Source organism: Myotis daubentonii, chromosome 11 (genome assembly GCF_963259705.1).
Source record: "Myotis daubentonii chromosome 11, mMyoDau2.1, whole genome shotgun sequence".
NCBI classification, from domain to species: domain Eukaryota; kingdom Metazoa; phylum Chordata; class Mammalia; order Chiroptera; family Vespertilionidae; genus Myotis; species Myotis daubentonii.
Window position 1 is genome coordinate 78,836,106 of NC_081850.1, and position 14,904 is coordinate 78,851,009.

At 62.9% G+C, this 14,904-nt stretch overlaps 1 protein-coding gene across 1 annotated transcript; it reads left to right on the top strand.

Annotated features, from left to right (window-relative positions):
- Nucleotides 1-5: 5 nt before the first annotated feature.
- Nucleotides 6-8,994, top strand: PLPP7 (phospholipid phosphatase 7 (inactive)). The gene is made up of 2 exons (XM_059658351.1): nt 6-988; nt 7,889-8,994. Exons 1-2 carry the CDS (start codon nt 538-540, stop codon nt 8,251-8,253), a joined length of 816 nt encoding a protein of 271 aa, XP_059514334.1. The 5' UTR covers nt 6-537; the 3' UTR covers nt 8,254-8,994.
- The last annotated feature ends 5,910 nt before the right edge of the window (nt 8,995-14,904 follow it).

The window sequence follows — 14,904 nt, forward strand, 5'->3', positions numbered from 1 at the left end:
CGGAGAGGCCTTCCGCCCGGGCTCCACTGTCCAGTCCGTGGGACCAAGTCCAAGCTGCCCGGGCCGGTGGGAAGGCCAGCCTGGCTCGCAGGGGCCTGGCCGGCTCTGAGGGAAGCTGGGAAAGGCGGGGCTGAGTCCGGAGCCCACACGGGCCTCTGGCCTGGACAGCTGAGGCCAGGGCAGCCGGAGGACTACATTTCCCAGAGTCCCCCAAAGCCTGGGGAGCCAGCCATTGGGAGATTTAAATAGCCCAGGCCCGAGGCAGGGCCGCAGCTGTGGCCTCCCCCGCCTCCCTGGCGGCTCCATTGGCGCCCGGCGGCCGCGGTGGGCTCGATTGGCTGCCCAGCTGGCACTGCCGTCTCCTGGAGCCGGGCGGCAGCCGGAGGTAAACAGCCATGTGCAATCCTCCGCTCTATATTTAACCGTGGAGGAGGCAGGCAGGAGGCAGGGAGGTGGCCGCTCCGGGGGCAGCGCTCGCCTCGGGGAGAAGGCCCTCGCCGCAGGCCTGGCACCGGCCCTCACGGTGCCAGCGTCGCCATGCCGGGCTCCCAGAGCCGGGCCCGGGCCCGGGACCGCAACAACATCCTCAACCGGGCCGAGTTCCTGTCCCTGAACCAGCCCCCCAAGGGGGTCCCAGAGCCCCGCAGCTCGGGTAGGAAGGCCGCGGGCCCCTCGGCACAGCCCCCACCCCCCGGCGACGGGGCCCGGGAGCGGCGCCAGTCCCAGCAGCTGCCCGAGGAGGACTGCATGCAGCTGAACCCCTCCTTCAAGGGCATCGCCTTCAACTCCCTGCTGGCCATCGACATCTGCATGTCCAAGCGGCTGGGGGTGTGCGCCGGCCGGGCCACGTCCTGGGCCAGCGCCCGCTCCATGATCAAGCTCATTGGCATCACGGGCCACGGCATCCCCTGGATCGGGGGCACCATCCTCTGCCTGGTGAAGAGCAGCACGCTGGCTGGCCAGGAGGTGCTCATGAACCTGCTTCTGGGTGAGTGTGCCCGCCACCCGCCTGCCCCACCCACCCTTCCAGGACCGGCGGGGCCCCCGGAAACAGAGGGGAACAGTCTAATGAGGTTAGGCAGGAAGGGCGCCCCAGAAACAGGCGAGCTCCGGCCTCGGGGAGAGAGCCAGGGATGCGCAGATGAGGGCCCTGCAAGGTGGGGGCCGCTGGGAGCCACTGCCCAGAGGCAGCTGGGGGGTGGGCACTGGAGGCTGCGGCCCCGAGGCAGGTAGTCGGGCTGGTGGGGTCCTGTGGGGGTCTTGGATGGAGCGTCTCATCTTGTAACTCCCACCCACAGGTGGGGGTCCCTGAGTTTCTGGGCTGCTTGCAGGCAGCACTTGTGAGCTGTCCCCCTACCCCCCTGCCTGGGCCCAGGACCCTGCCAGCTGCCTGAGGTGACCCCATAGGGCCTAGGGGTGCAGGGGGTTCAGGGTGGGCACCCACACACTGGTGGCCTCCTGAAAGCCATACCTGCCCCTTCCCCGGGTGAGTGTCCAGGGGAGGGGCCTGTGAGCTGGTCTTTGGTTGGTTTTAACAATGTCTTTGCCGCCAGGTCTTTCTGTTCAGCCTGCTCTGTGCCAGGTGTCGTGGGGGGGGGGGCAGCCCAGGTGGGAGGCAGGCCCTCCCCTCCAGCCGGCCACCCTCCCAGCACCTCCCGGTCCCAATACTCCTGGGCACCTCTGCTTCCACCCCCATGTGGAACCATGTCCATCCCTCGCTCTTCCCAGCGTGGCCACCATGTGGGACGCAGGTTAAACACTGACGAGGGGTCCCAGTTCCAAAAGGGGGTGGGTCAGACCCCTGAGAACTGGTCCCCGGGAAAGGTACGATAAAAACGTGCATCTCCTCGCCGAGGCCTCAGAGAGTCTGGGGATGGCCACGCTGCGGGTGGGACGTGGGGCAGTTGCTTCGTGAAGGAGACGGTGGGTGTAGCATCATCATCATTTGCTTGTTCTTATGACTAAATTATTTACATGGCTTGTTATTTATCCCGAATAAGAAGTCCCACGTGACCGGCGCTAGGATCATTCCCACTTCACAGATTAGGAAACTGAGGCCCCTATAAATAAAGCCTGGCGCAGGCTTCAAGCTGGGGATTTGCACCAGGTCCGCGTGCGTCCAGGCCTGTGCTCCTCCCAGGCGCCGGGCCATGGGCTCGGGAGGGAGCGTGCAGGGCAAGGCGGCCGAGGCACCACGCGGGGGCTGCTGGGGCAGAACCCTGCTCTCCTCATCCGTGGCCTCCCCAGGGCCCACCGCAGCCTCACGCGGAGCAGGGGGCCAGGGGCCTGGTGTCAGAGGACGGGAGTGGAGAACGTGCTCGAGCCCGCTCCCTGGACCCGCCTGCACGGTCCCGCCCCGGATGATGGTGGTAAAATCTGTAATGTGTGTAGTGTCTGCTGTCTGTCCACTTCTCCGTAAACCACGCCATCACTGAGCCTCCCACAACCCCATGAGGGAGAAGCCATTAGCATTTTCCGTTTAAAGAGGGGGAAACGGAGGCGCAGGGAGATGCAGCTGGTGGGCCACGGGCCAGGGTGAGAACTGGGAGCAAACCTGTCTAGTTAGGAGGTTTCTGGCGCATTCCGGCAACCGGCTGCCGGGGGCACAAAGGTGTTGGCTTGGAAGAACAAGACCCCAGACCCTCCCTTCTGGAAGAAGGACAGTCGTTTCAAGTTCTTTAAACTTCGTTTCTTGAGCTTCATATGTACCCATCCCATGCCATGGGCGTCCCATAGCTCATGATTTAAAAGTCTGTGTAATGGCCTCTAAGGTAAATGGGAAGACACCACCTGACAGATGCGTTCCCTGAGGCTCAGAGGCTAAGGGACTGGCCCACTCCACCCCAACCCAAGCCCTCCAGACAGCAACCCCTCGCCATCCCCATCTCCGCACCACCCCTGCGGTACTTCCCTCAGGGCATGCTGCCCAAACTCAGGCAGTGACTTAGCCCCTCTGAGCCTCATTTTCCTCATCTGTTAAATGGGTTGCTGGGACCCTTCACTGAAGAATTACACACGGTGCTTAGCACACAGGAATGCTAGCGTGGCAGTGATTGTCACCTCCTCACACCACCATCACCAAAGGCAGTCCGGGGTCCCCTCCAAGCTCTCCACCTGTGAGATCCCTCCTTTGTCCGTCGCCTGTGGCACCTGCTTGATGATCTCAAAGGGAGCCAGGGGACCCGTGACCCCGGCCCCTCCCAGTTCCCCATCCCGGCTCCTCAAGGGCCTACAGGAAACCAGGCCCTGGCGCCCACCGTCTCCTTTCCGTCTCTAGGAATTGACTGCTCTGGGGCCTCGCAGACGAGGAATCCCGTAGTTCTCTGTCCTTCTGCACCCGGCTTCTTATTCAGCACAGCGTCCTCAAGGCCCACGGTTCTCTGTGTCCGTGCTTCCTGCCTTCGAGGCGAGCGATGCTGCATGGTGTGGCGGGACCACGGTTGTGTTTGCCCGCCCTGCCCACCGCCGGTTGCTGCTCAGGAGCTCTGCCTTTTGGCCACTGTGAACACGGCTGCTGTGGACACGGGGTCTCTCGGAGAGCCTGCCTCCCCTCCTCAGGGTGCAGACCCTGAAGCTCAGCCTGTGCAGGAGCCGCCCCCTGGTGCACCCCGCCCGCACTGCACCCGTTACCCCATCTACATGAACAACAGGCCTGTGGTCAGGCCGCAGTAACGCAGTAACTAACGCCATCACCACCAAAGGAGCAGCGGCTCTCTCGCAGCGGGCGGGGTGGGGCACAAACTACTAGTGGCCCTCACGGCGGAGGGCAGGGCGTGAGCTAGAGCGGCGGAGGGCAGGGCGGCGGAGGGCAGGGCGGGCGGCGGAGGGCAGGGCGGCGGCCAGCTGAGGCAGGTGGATTTCGTGCACCGGGGCCTCTCGCTGTTTGTCATCGCCATCCTGATGGGCGTGAACGTGGCGTTAGGGTTTTGATTTGCGCTTCCTTCGTGAGCAGCGATGTGGGGCCCCTTTCCGTGATACATTGTCGTGGCCAGAAAATGCACAGAGTGACCCAAGCAGGTGGTGAGAGGGCGAGCGTGGCCCTTGGCCCCTCCGCGGGAATCGCCCCACGGCAGGTTGGCCCACGGGCCTCTGGTTCTGCTCTGTGCACATCGCATCGCCCGCAGATGCCCCGGCCTCTGCCCCGCTAGGCCTCGTCCTCACAGCCCCCGACGGGCCTGTGTGACGACCTCTGCCCCCACGTCCCTTCATGCTTGAGGGGCTCGGGACCCAGACCAGATTCCTCACCCCTGCAGCAGCCCCCCCCGGCACCCCCTCCCAGCCCCCCTCCCCCTTAGCAGACCCTCCGCCGCCCACCTGCCCCTGCTCCCCGACAGCCTAGGTGACAGCCCTCCACAGGCCGTACAGACCGTCCTGACGGTGGGATTCAGGTTGACCAGGAGCACGCTGGTGAAGATGAGCCGCGGCTCTGCAGAGTAGAGCATGCTTCCTGCCTGCCCCAGCCCACTTCTACCATCTCGGGGCAGCCCTGGGGCGCCCCCCACCCCCCGGGCCAGGTCAGGGCCCCCAGCAGCTGACACGGAGGGGAAGGGAGGAGGGAGCCATGGGCGGGCCCCAGGGCGGCAGCGTCCCCGCTCTAAAGCCGCGCCCAGCGGCCTGGCACTCAGCTGAGGAACGAACGTGCCCTCCACCTTCTGTGCGCGTGATTTCGACACCCCTGCACCCCGACATCTGCAGAGGCAGAGCCAGCTCCTCCAGGTGAGAGAACCGGAAGCTGCGCAGGGATGGGATCCCTCAGACTCTCAGGCTGGGGGACAAGGCCGACGCTCAGGACCCCCTCCCTCGCCACCTCCCTGCCCCCCGCAGACCTCCCCAGCTGGGCTTCCCGGAGCGCCCGGGTTTAAGAGAACGCCTGGTATGTGCGCTGCCATGCGCGTCACCTCGAATCAGCTGCTGGCCCGCGGGTCAGCTCAGGGGCGTTAGGTACACTCACCACCATCACCCCCAGGCCTTTCTCATCCTCCTGACCGACACTGTGCCCACCGACACCCCTCCCGGCCCTCCCCGAGCCCTGGTGACCTCTGACCTACTTTCTGTTGCTAGGAAGCCCCTTACTCCAGGCACCTCTTATAAGCGGAGTCTTGCAACGTTTGTCTTTTGTGAGATCGCTTTTTAAAATGTGCACAAGTGCCGGGCAGGCGTGGTGAGAAAACACGTTCAATGCAGAATGACGGAAAGACGCTACAAATCGCCCGTCTTCGCTCCCAGCCAGAAGCACCGCTCACATTTGGGGGGGGGCCTTCCGGGCCTCTTTCCCCGCAGGTGAGCGCATGGCATCTTCTTTTTGCAAAAATGGCCCCTCCTGTCAGTGCTGCTGGGTGACTGGCCTTTCCCCGCTGACCAGCCCCCAGCTCTCCTCCGCAGCTATAAATATCCACCTGCCGCATCCTTCCCACGGCCCCCAGCGCGCCGCTGTCCCATCGCCTGCCACTCAAGGGCACGGGGTGGCTGCGCGAGCCGCCACAGTGGACATCCTGGACCCTGAGGCAGGTGCACGTCCCTCATTATTTCCGAGGACGCTCCTGCGAATGCAGCAGACCTCCTCCAGACCAGTTGACCCTGCCCCACAGCACCACCGGCTGGTCCCCGCCCCCTCCAGGAGCCAGTGGGGGAGAGGGGGGAGAGGCAGGGTCAGTCCTCAGGCTAGAAGAGCCAGGACCCCTCCCCCTCCCAGCCCCAGCCCACCCCCAAACCTGCCCCCTCACCAGCAAGGAACCTCATCTTTGCTCCACCCTTGTTGACTGTGGTGGTGAGCGGAGGCCCAGAGAGGTTGAGTGACCTGCCCGGGTCACACAGCACCTGGGAGGCAGCGGATAGCAGCCCCTTTCCTGACCCTGGGCCCTGAGCTCCCTCCAGGCAGACTTTCCTATGGGGCCACCGGCCTCCCTCAGAACCCAGGAGGGAATGTAGGCCAGGGGACTCGACTGGCCATGTGAGCGGCATTCACGGAGCCTTGAGTGATGGCACCATTTGCTTCTATTTCTGGGCCCAGATTATGCGCTGACAGCGTCAGAATCACGGTCACAGGCCTGGCTGCGGAGCTGGAGGAGGGGAGAGGGCCCTGCAGGGTGGGGGCTAGGGGGGGGGCGGGGGGAGGCTGTGGGTTCTGCTGGAGAGCAGCCTGCAGGCTGAGCGCCTCTCCTTCCAACAACCCTCCGCCCCAAGGCGGCGTGGGGACACCATGGGTGTGTCCCACCTGGAAAGGGGGCCTGTGGCTAACGAGAGGGGCAGGCCCAGAGGAAAGCAGGGGTGCAAATCCCAAACAAGAGGGGGAAGGGGGAAGGGGGGGGGAGAACACGAGGAAGGCAGCCAAGGTCTGCACTAAGGGGAGCGCAGTTACTCGAGGTGATCGAGGTGATCGGAAGGCCCAGGCTGTCACCCAGGTGCCACCTGTGCTACAGCCGTGGGGACGTCCAGTGCAGGTCACCGCAGCGCGGACAGCGCGGTGCCGCCGTCATTAACCCCGCGCGCGCTCCATGGCGGCCAGGCGGGATGGGCGCTGCCTCTGGGCGCAGGTCCCAGGTGGATGCAGGCCTTCTGTGCCTGTTCGGCGGGCGAGCATCTGAGGAGAGCAGTTCTTCCTGAGAGCGAGCAGCCCCTCCAGCTCCTGGGCCAGCTCCGGCGCCAGGCTGCGGCCGCGTCCTCTGATGACCGTCCGTCTCGGGCCTCCCTGTGCGCCCGGCCCGTGGGGACCCACTCCCTTCATAGGAGCGTCCAGAGAGACGGGGAGCAGGTGGGGGGCCAGGGGCGGGCGGAGGGGGACGCGGGGTGGCTGCCGACTGGATGCGGGCTCCACTTTGGGGAATGAAGTGCTTTGGAACTGGAGAGAGGTGGCGCTGGCGCCTGTGAATGTGCTAATGCCACTGCGTTGGGCCTGAGAGTGGCTCGTTGTATGTCCCATGAGTTTCAGCTCCTCTTGAAAGAAATGGGGATGTCCGACCAGCGTGGCCCAGCGGTCGAGCATCAACCTATGAACCAGGAGGTCACGGTTCAGTTCCGGTCAAGGGCACACCGGGCTCGATCCCCAGGGTGGGGCGTGCGGAGGCAGCCGATCAGTGACTCTCTCTCATCATGGATGTTTCTCTCTCTCTCTCTACCTCTCCCTTCCTCTCTGAAATCAATAAACATATATCTAAGGAGAAGGGGATGGTGATGTCCTCTTCTCGGGACTGGCGGGGGCTTCCGCGAGGCCCTTTGAGAAAAATCACCAGCACAGGGTCCCGTTTGTCAGAACTCGGGTCCTCCAAGGGCCCAGGAGACCGATCCCACTCCCGGGCAGCGGCTTTATGACCGCCTCCAGCGGGAGTACCCAGTCCCGTCCTCCGTCCTCGTCCTCCGGAGCCCACATTGGAGGGGAGAGAGGAGAGAAGCTCCTGAGACAATGGGTGGCCTGCCAGGCGGTGAGGGTTGCTGCAAAGGAAAATCAAGCAGGGAACGGGGAGTGGGGGGGGTGGAGAGGGGAGCAGGGGGCAGGGGGCAGGGGGCAGGGAGCGGGGAGTGGGGGGGGTGGAGAGTGGGGGGGGGACGGAGAGGGGGGCAGGGGGCAGGGAGCAGGGAGCGGGGAGCAGGGAACGGGGAGTGGGGGGGGTGGAGAGGGGGGCAGGGGGCAGAGGCAGGGGGCAGGGGGCAGAGGCAGGGGGCAGGGGGCAGGGGGCAGGGAGCAGGGGGCGGGGTGGAGGTGGGGGCTTTTGTAAACAGGTGGTCAGGAGAGGCCTGTCCGCAGGAGGAAGGGAACATCCCAGGCAGGGCAGTCAGGCGGAGGGAACAGCACCGGCAAAGGCCAGAGGCGGCGTGAGGAAGGGAGGCGGGGAGAGGGGACCCCCCCCCCTGCAGGCGCAGGGCACTGACAGCCTCGGCCCTGTCCCCGCAGCCCTGCTCCTGGACATCATGACGGTGGCCGGCATGCAGAAGCTCGTCAAGCGGCGCGGCCCATTCGAGACGAGCCCTGGCCTCCTGGACTACCTGACCATGGACGTGTACGCCTTCCCCGCCGGCCACGCCAGCCGCGCGGCCATGGTGTCCAAGTTCTTCCTCAGCCACCTGGTGCTGGCCGTGCCACTGCGCGTCCTGCTGGTGCTCTGGGCCTTCTGCGTGGGGCTGTCCCGCGTGATGATCGGGCGGCACCACATCACGGACGTCGTCTCGGGCTTCGCGCTGGGCTACCTGCAGTTCCGCCTGGTGGAGCTGGTCTGGATGTCCTCCAACACCTGCCAGATGCTCATCTCCGCCTGGTGAGGTGCCCGGGGGGCGGGGCGGGGTCCGGCTGGAGCTGGCGACCTGCCCCCGTGCCAGGCCCCGCGTGGGGACAGCCCTGCGCCGCGTCTGCTCTGCAGGGCACAGGTGAGAACCAGGACGGCAGGAGCGGGACCGCGTCTTGTCTTGTCCTTTCGTCATCCTGACTGTTGAGTTCGTGGCTGTGCCCACCGCGCCACACGGTACAACACCTGGCAAAATACCCCGACCCGCCACCGACAGAGGTGCCATTCACCGTCATCGACAGCTGACGGCCGCACTCTCCGGAGGGCGCCCCCTGGATGCCAGCCTGGAAAGCAAAAGGGTTTTGTGGCCAAATCCACGTGGGAAATGCTGCATCCTCTGCCCCCTGGTGGACGTTCACGGGGTGTGCGTGTGGTAAAGGCTCTGACAAGTCCTGCAGAAACACTTCCTGTGGACCTTGTACCATGTTTCCTAAGCCGATGTGACCACAGCCTTTTTCTCCTGCGAGAGCTGTGAACCCCAAGAAACTGCCGCTTCCTCGAGCTCGTGTGGGAGACGCTGCCCGGAGCTGAAGGGCTGAGGTGTGAGCGGGCCTCTCCCAGCGCCGCCAGTGCCACCGCCTGTGGGCGCCCACGGCCCGTGGGCATCGGTGCCACTTTGGCCCCCAGGGGCCGGACCCGTGTGACCTAATAGGTCGTTTCCAAGTCAACCGTTATGTACGTGCGTTTCATGTGACAATACAGATGCTATTCAAGGGGACCCACTCCCGTGTGGTTTTTCTTTGTGTGGTTTGGGTTTCCAGGCAGGAGAGTCTCTGTTAATATAGGGAGGCGGGAATGGAGGGGAGTCTCTGTTAACATGGGGGAGGGGAGGGAGAGGGGAGTCTGTTAACGGGGAGGGGGAGTCTCTGTTAACATGGGGGAGGGGGAGTCTCTGTTAACATGGGGGAGGGGGAGTCTCTGTTAACGTGGGGAACTGATTTCTTCCTTTCCAGGTGGCCATGGTGTCAGCTGGTCAGGGAAAGGGGGCTCCTGGGCCCTCCCTGAGGAGCCTGGAGAGGCCATGGCCCACGGGGAGGTCCCCCTCAGCATCACAGCGAGAGCGGGGCAGCGTGGCCAGAGCAGGGTCTGGGGGATGGAGGTGCCCGAGCACGGGCCTCAGGGAGAGGGACACCCAGCCGGGGCTCCGGCTATGCTTCCTTAGGCGGCACCGGCATCCAGGCAGCAGGTGGAGCGAAGGCTGCTGATCAGCTGACCTTAAATCGGAGACGCGCGTGGGCGACCAGGTGGGCCGATCATCAGTCCTTCCCGGTGAGAGGGCCGCCATGTGAGACTCCGCTGGCTCTGACGGAGGAAGAAGCCTTCCGCCGCGGGAAAGGCCGCAGCCGCAGCCGGAGCCCCGCACCCGGCCTCGCCCCACAAGACCGGTGTGGACTCCCCGCCCCAGACGGCAGGTAAGACCATGCATTGGTGCTGCTTGAAGCCCCCGGGTTTGTGGCGATGTGTTCGTGATGCTCAGAACTGGCTCGGGTGCCTGGCACCATCCACCCCGCCCGCCACTGTGGCCACCACCTCCATGCCCCACCCAGGACCGATGCCACCATCCGACCTGGGGCTCTGGAATCCTCTGGCCCAGCAGCCTCTTGTCACCAATGGGGACACAGGCCCAGAGAGGGTGTCAGGGCCACACCAAGTAGCCCAGGAACTGGGGCGCCTTCCCTGCACTGCAGGTGCAGGGATACAGAGCGGGCAGGGCAGCAGGGGCCGAGAGCGGCGCCTCTGGTCCAAAGCGGTTCTCCAGGTGCGGGGAGGGGGCCGGACGTGTCTCCATTTGGCCTCCAGGAAAGTTCTCATTTGTCAGAATAAAGAGCAGGAAGTTGGGGTTCCGGTGATGGTGGCGGAGTGGGAGAAGCTCTCGCCCAGTCTATCGTGGGTGTGATGGGTAAATTGGGGCTCCCTCCTCAAATTCATAGGTTGCAGCCCTAACCCCCGGACCTCAGAATTGGTCTGTATTTGCAACTGGGGCCCTGTCAAGGGGCGATTAAGTGAAAATGAGGTCATGGGGTGGGCCCTGAGCCCATAGGACGGGGGTCCCAAGAAGAGAAAACTGGGCGCCGACTCAGACTCACAGAGGGAGGCCAGTGAGGACCAGGGAGGACACCAGCCCCCAGGCTGAGGGAGTGAGCTCCTGCCGTGGAAGCCTCCAGGCTGTGCCTTCGGTCCTGTGGCCCTGGGAACACAGTGGGGGTGTCGGGCCGGCTGGCTGGCGCCTTCACTGCAGGAGGAGCAAGGCTCAGGGGCGACTGGGACGCACCGGTGAGTGGGGCACGCCTGGGGCACCAGCGGCTGCCCGGCCAAGTGGCTTCTGGGCAGTGTGGGGAGAGCCCTGTGCAAGGAGCCCCTGGGGCGCCGGTGTCTGCAGGGACCCATCCGGGGGGGCTGACCCCTGGCCAGGGGAGGCCACTGCCCAGCCCAGCAATCGGTCCGGGACCAAGTCCTCAAGCCCCCAGCCCGTTCCCTCCTGGGGAAAGTCCGCCAGGGGCAGGAGAGGGACAGCAGGAGCTAAAACCTGCAGGAACTCTGGGATCGGCGCCATCTGGCTCCTGGGGCAGGAGAGGGTGGGGGGGAGGATGGGGAGCAACATCTGGCATGTGCTTTGGCCAGCGTTTCTGTAACCCACGTGGGAGCGCACGCGGCTCAGCTCTGTGCAGCGGGGCAAGGCAGGTGCCCTGGCCGCACTCCACCTGTCCTTCCCGTGCGAGAGGGGCCTCCAGACAGGGGGCTGTGGTGGGGACGCGGTGAGTCTGGCCAGGGTGCCTGGCGCGAGGTGGAGCTGGTGCACACACACACACACACACACACACACACACCCGGCCTCGGGCTCCCCACCGGGGAGCTGGGCTTCCTCCAGCTCTCAGACTCTGTAGCGTGCGCACACACAGACACTCCTGCATGTAACACTTCATGTGCTCGGTGCAAACACACGTAGATGCACGCCTGTTCACACCCACGCAGGTGCCGTTATACATACACCTAAAATGAGACCAAACATGGGGCTCACACCCACCCTAAAACCGCCACCTGCATCTGGTGCACACACCTCCCACGTGTATACGTGCACATGTTCATGCACACATACATTTGTGTACTCTTACACACTTGCACATGCACACACCTTTCCATGCATCAGGCCCGCCAGAGTTAGCAAGTAAAAATGCAGGATGCAATACTGGGGACATACTTATGCTGAAAAGCTATTCATTTATCTGAAACTCAAATGCATGTGTGTCCTGGATTTTATCTGACAGCCCTAATATGTACACGTGTACATGTGTTCACATACGCGCGCGCACACACACACACGCCGTCTCCCTGGGAGAATTCCCGAGACCGTCCCTCCGTCTGGTCATTGGCCCGCAGCCTGCACTGCGGCCTCAGTTAGTGGCCTGGCTGGTGGGGAAGGGATAGCGTCCAGCCAGGCCCGGAGCTCGGGGCTCTGACTGGGGCCGTGCCGGGGCCCGAGAGAGCTCCTCCCACCAGCAGCCCAGCTGTGAGGTCTGGCAGCAGCGCGAGCCTTGAACCCCACCCGAGAGCCGAAGCGCGGGGCCGGCCTCAGGAGGGGTGTCCAGCTGGGGTCAGGGATGCAACCTGAGGCCCGAGGCCCAGCTTGGCCTCTTCTCCATCCGGGGCCACTCTGCTGGTGGAGACACCTGGGGCGAGGCTGTCCCCAGATCCTGATTGCTCGGCCTGCAGCCTCCGCAGAGGGCCAGCGGCCAGCGGGGCCCGAGGGGGACCTGAGCTCAGAGGCGGTGGTGGGAGAGACACGGACTGGCCCTCCCCGTGTGGCCTGGCTGCTCCCCACCCCCTTAGAAGTGAGGAATTCTCGTCCTGAGCGGGGAGGGGGGCCGGAGGGGGCCGCACATGTGTGATGGCTCTCCTGAGAGCCTCCCAAAGAACAGGGTGAATTTTTTAAAGAAAGTATTTCTTTCCCTGATTACAATGGGTTTTTGGTTACATAACAATGTGTTTTCTCTAATAAGAAATGAGAACACACAGGAAAAGCCAAAATATTGTGGTTATTCCTTCAGATGCTTGTCTATGCATTCACAAAAGTATAGGTGTATTTTGACCAAAAAGAGCGGTTACACGCTATAGTGTTGTGGCCTGTGGTTTTCATTCACGGAAGCCACGTGCCATCTTTCCGCACCAGCGTCTGTGTGTGGCAGGACCACGTTCCTTCTTTTAAACAATTGAGTCGCTGCTACTTTGTTCTAAATTGCGGTGGCGGTCACCTAACACTTAACCACGTAAAGTAAGTTGAGTATTTAGTACATCCACCGGTTTCTAAGTCCTCGTGTGAAAAAGAGCAAGGCCCATGCGGATTCTTCTCCGGGGCCTCGCGGCCTGTGCTGCCGCGGAAGGTGGAGGATCACTGGTCACGCCTCACAGGAGCCCCGCTGGCCCCGGGCTTGGAACTGCCCTGCGCCGGGGCCAGTCTGTGGAGAACGGACGTGTCTGTGCTCTCAGGCCTCCCTGTCCGCGAGCACGAGTTGTCCTTTCCGTCGCCTTTAGCTCTTTCATGAAATGCTATGATTCTCTGCCTCATTCTTGCCGTCTCCTTAGCCTTATTCTTAGATGCTTAAAACGTTCACGCCCTTGGAAAGGGTGCCTCCCTCCCCCCAACACACACACACTTTTTTTTTTTAATTCTCACCCGAGGAGTGAAGCTATTATTTTCCCATTGATTTTTAGAGAGAGTGGAAGGGGAGAGACAGAGAGACAGAAACAGAATGTGAGAGAGACACATCGATTGGTTGCCTCCCACACGAGCCCTGACTGACCGGGCCAGGGATGGAAACTGCACCCCAGGCATGTGCCCTTGACCAGGAATTGAACCCTTCAATGTGCTGGGGGCGGGGGGGGGGGGGGGCTCCAACCACTGATCCACACTGGCCAGGGCAACACACACACACACACACTTATTTAAGGTACATTTTCAAATTGTTCCCAGTGTATAAAAATGCAATTGCCTTTTGTATGTTATTTTCTATGTGGGCATCTTGCTAAACTCTCCTTTTTGGTTTTCAATATAGCTGATCGTACCTGAAAGAACATATGTCCTTTTCTCTTCTCCTGCCCTGTGTTTTTTTTTTTTTTTTAATATATTTTATTGATTTTTTACAGAGAGGAAGGGAGAGAGATAGAGAGTTAGAAACATCGATGAGAGAGAAACATCGATCAGCTGCCTCCTGCACATCTCCTACTGGGGATGTGCCCACAACCAAGGTACATGCCCTTGACCGGAATCGAACCCGGGACCTTTCAGTCCGCAGGCCGACGCTTTAGCCACTGAGCCAAACCGGTTTTGGCTGCCCTGTGTTTTTAATTTCTTTGTTTCTTCTCATCTCATTGCTCCAGGAGGACCGGCAGCCCTCACGGCTGAGCAGACGGGCCCAGGGAACACGGCGCTTCTCCGCTCAGGGGGCGCGAGGAAGGCGGACGCTGTCGGGAAGTTTGTACGTGAGTTTATGTGAAACTTTTAAAAAGCCTTCTTCAGCATCGACCTATCAAAACGACGTTGTCGCTGTTCCTCCTTTAACCATGACGGTGGGAAATGGCGCTGATTGTTCTCATGTGAAACCATCCCCGCGATATTTTGGGATAGCGCCAGTTCCATCCTGCATGGCACTCTCCTTTGGTTGTTGTGAGTCCTCGCCTGAGGATACTAGTACTGTTTCCCATTGACGTTTTAGTGGGTCGAAGGGAGGGAGGGGAGAGACACAGAGAGAAACAGTACGGTGAGGGAGAGACGTGGACCGGTTGCCTCCTGCACATGCCACAGCTGGGACCCAAACCTGCAAGCCAGGTATGCGCCCTGGACCAGGCCCTGGGCCAGGAATGGAACCCATGACCCTGCGGTCTGCAGGGCCTGGGAGAGGCTCTGTGCGAAGGTCAGAGGGGCCTGAGTGGGTCTGCAGGACCGGGGCTCAAGGCCCCGGTGTCCTGCACTGGCTGTGACGTTGCCCGGCAAAGACCTTGCCGCGGCCGCGGTTGGGGCAGCTGAGGCCTCCGGCGTGATGACGTCAGCCATGTGGGCAGGCGAGAAGGAGGTGCCTCTGAAGGCACCGGATGTGGCAGAACAGACAGCGAGGTCAGACAGATGGGAGGCTCCTCCGCTCAGAGCCGTGTGACCCCGACACTGATCCCATCCGCCCGAGCCCCAGGCCTCCACCCTCACAATGGGAACGGGGGTGCCCGTCGTATCTCGTTCCCAGGGCGCTGCTGATGGAGGCTGGCGGCCACCTGCTGCGGTGGCGGAGTGACTGCGGGGAGGGAGGTGTCAGCAGCGCCTGTGGCCGCACACACTGCCGGTCCCCGCACACCGGAGGCCGAGAGCTGCCAGTATCTCCATTAAAGAGGAGAAAATCGAGGCTTAGCTGTGCACAGGCAGGTGCTGAGCGGCCGGGCCCAGGGGAAGGAAGGCAGGGCCGCCCCAGCCTCCGGCTGAAGCCCTGGACCCAGCACAGGCCTGCGGCCTCCCCGCCCCACCCCGCGGGGGTCACCCTGAGAGGGTCCCGTCCAGCCCGACCGCGTTTCTCAGGCCGCCTGGAGACACAAGCCCAAGGCTGGCGCTTCCTGTTGCCACAGCCCCCTTCCTGCCCCCAGCGAG

What these genes read in the sequence shown, in the direction of transcription:
- PLPP7 (XM_059658351.1), top strand. Translation starts at nt 538, where the DNA reads ATGCCGGGCTCCCAGAGCCGGGCCCGGGCCCGGGACCGCAACAACATC. An exon ending in GCTCATGAACCTGCTTCTGG is followed by an intron (nt 989 to 7,888) that starts GTGAGTGTGCCC and finishes CTGTCCCCGCAG; the next exon opens with CCCTGCTCCTGGACATCATG.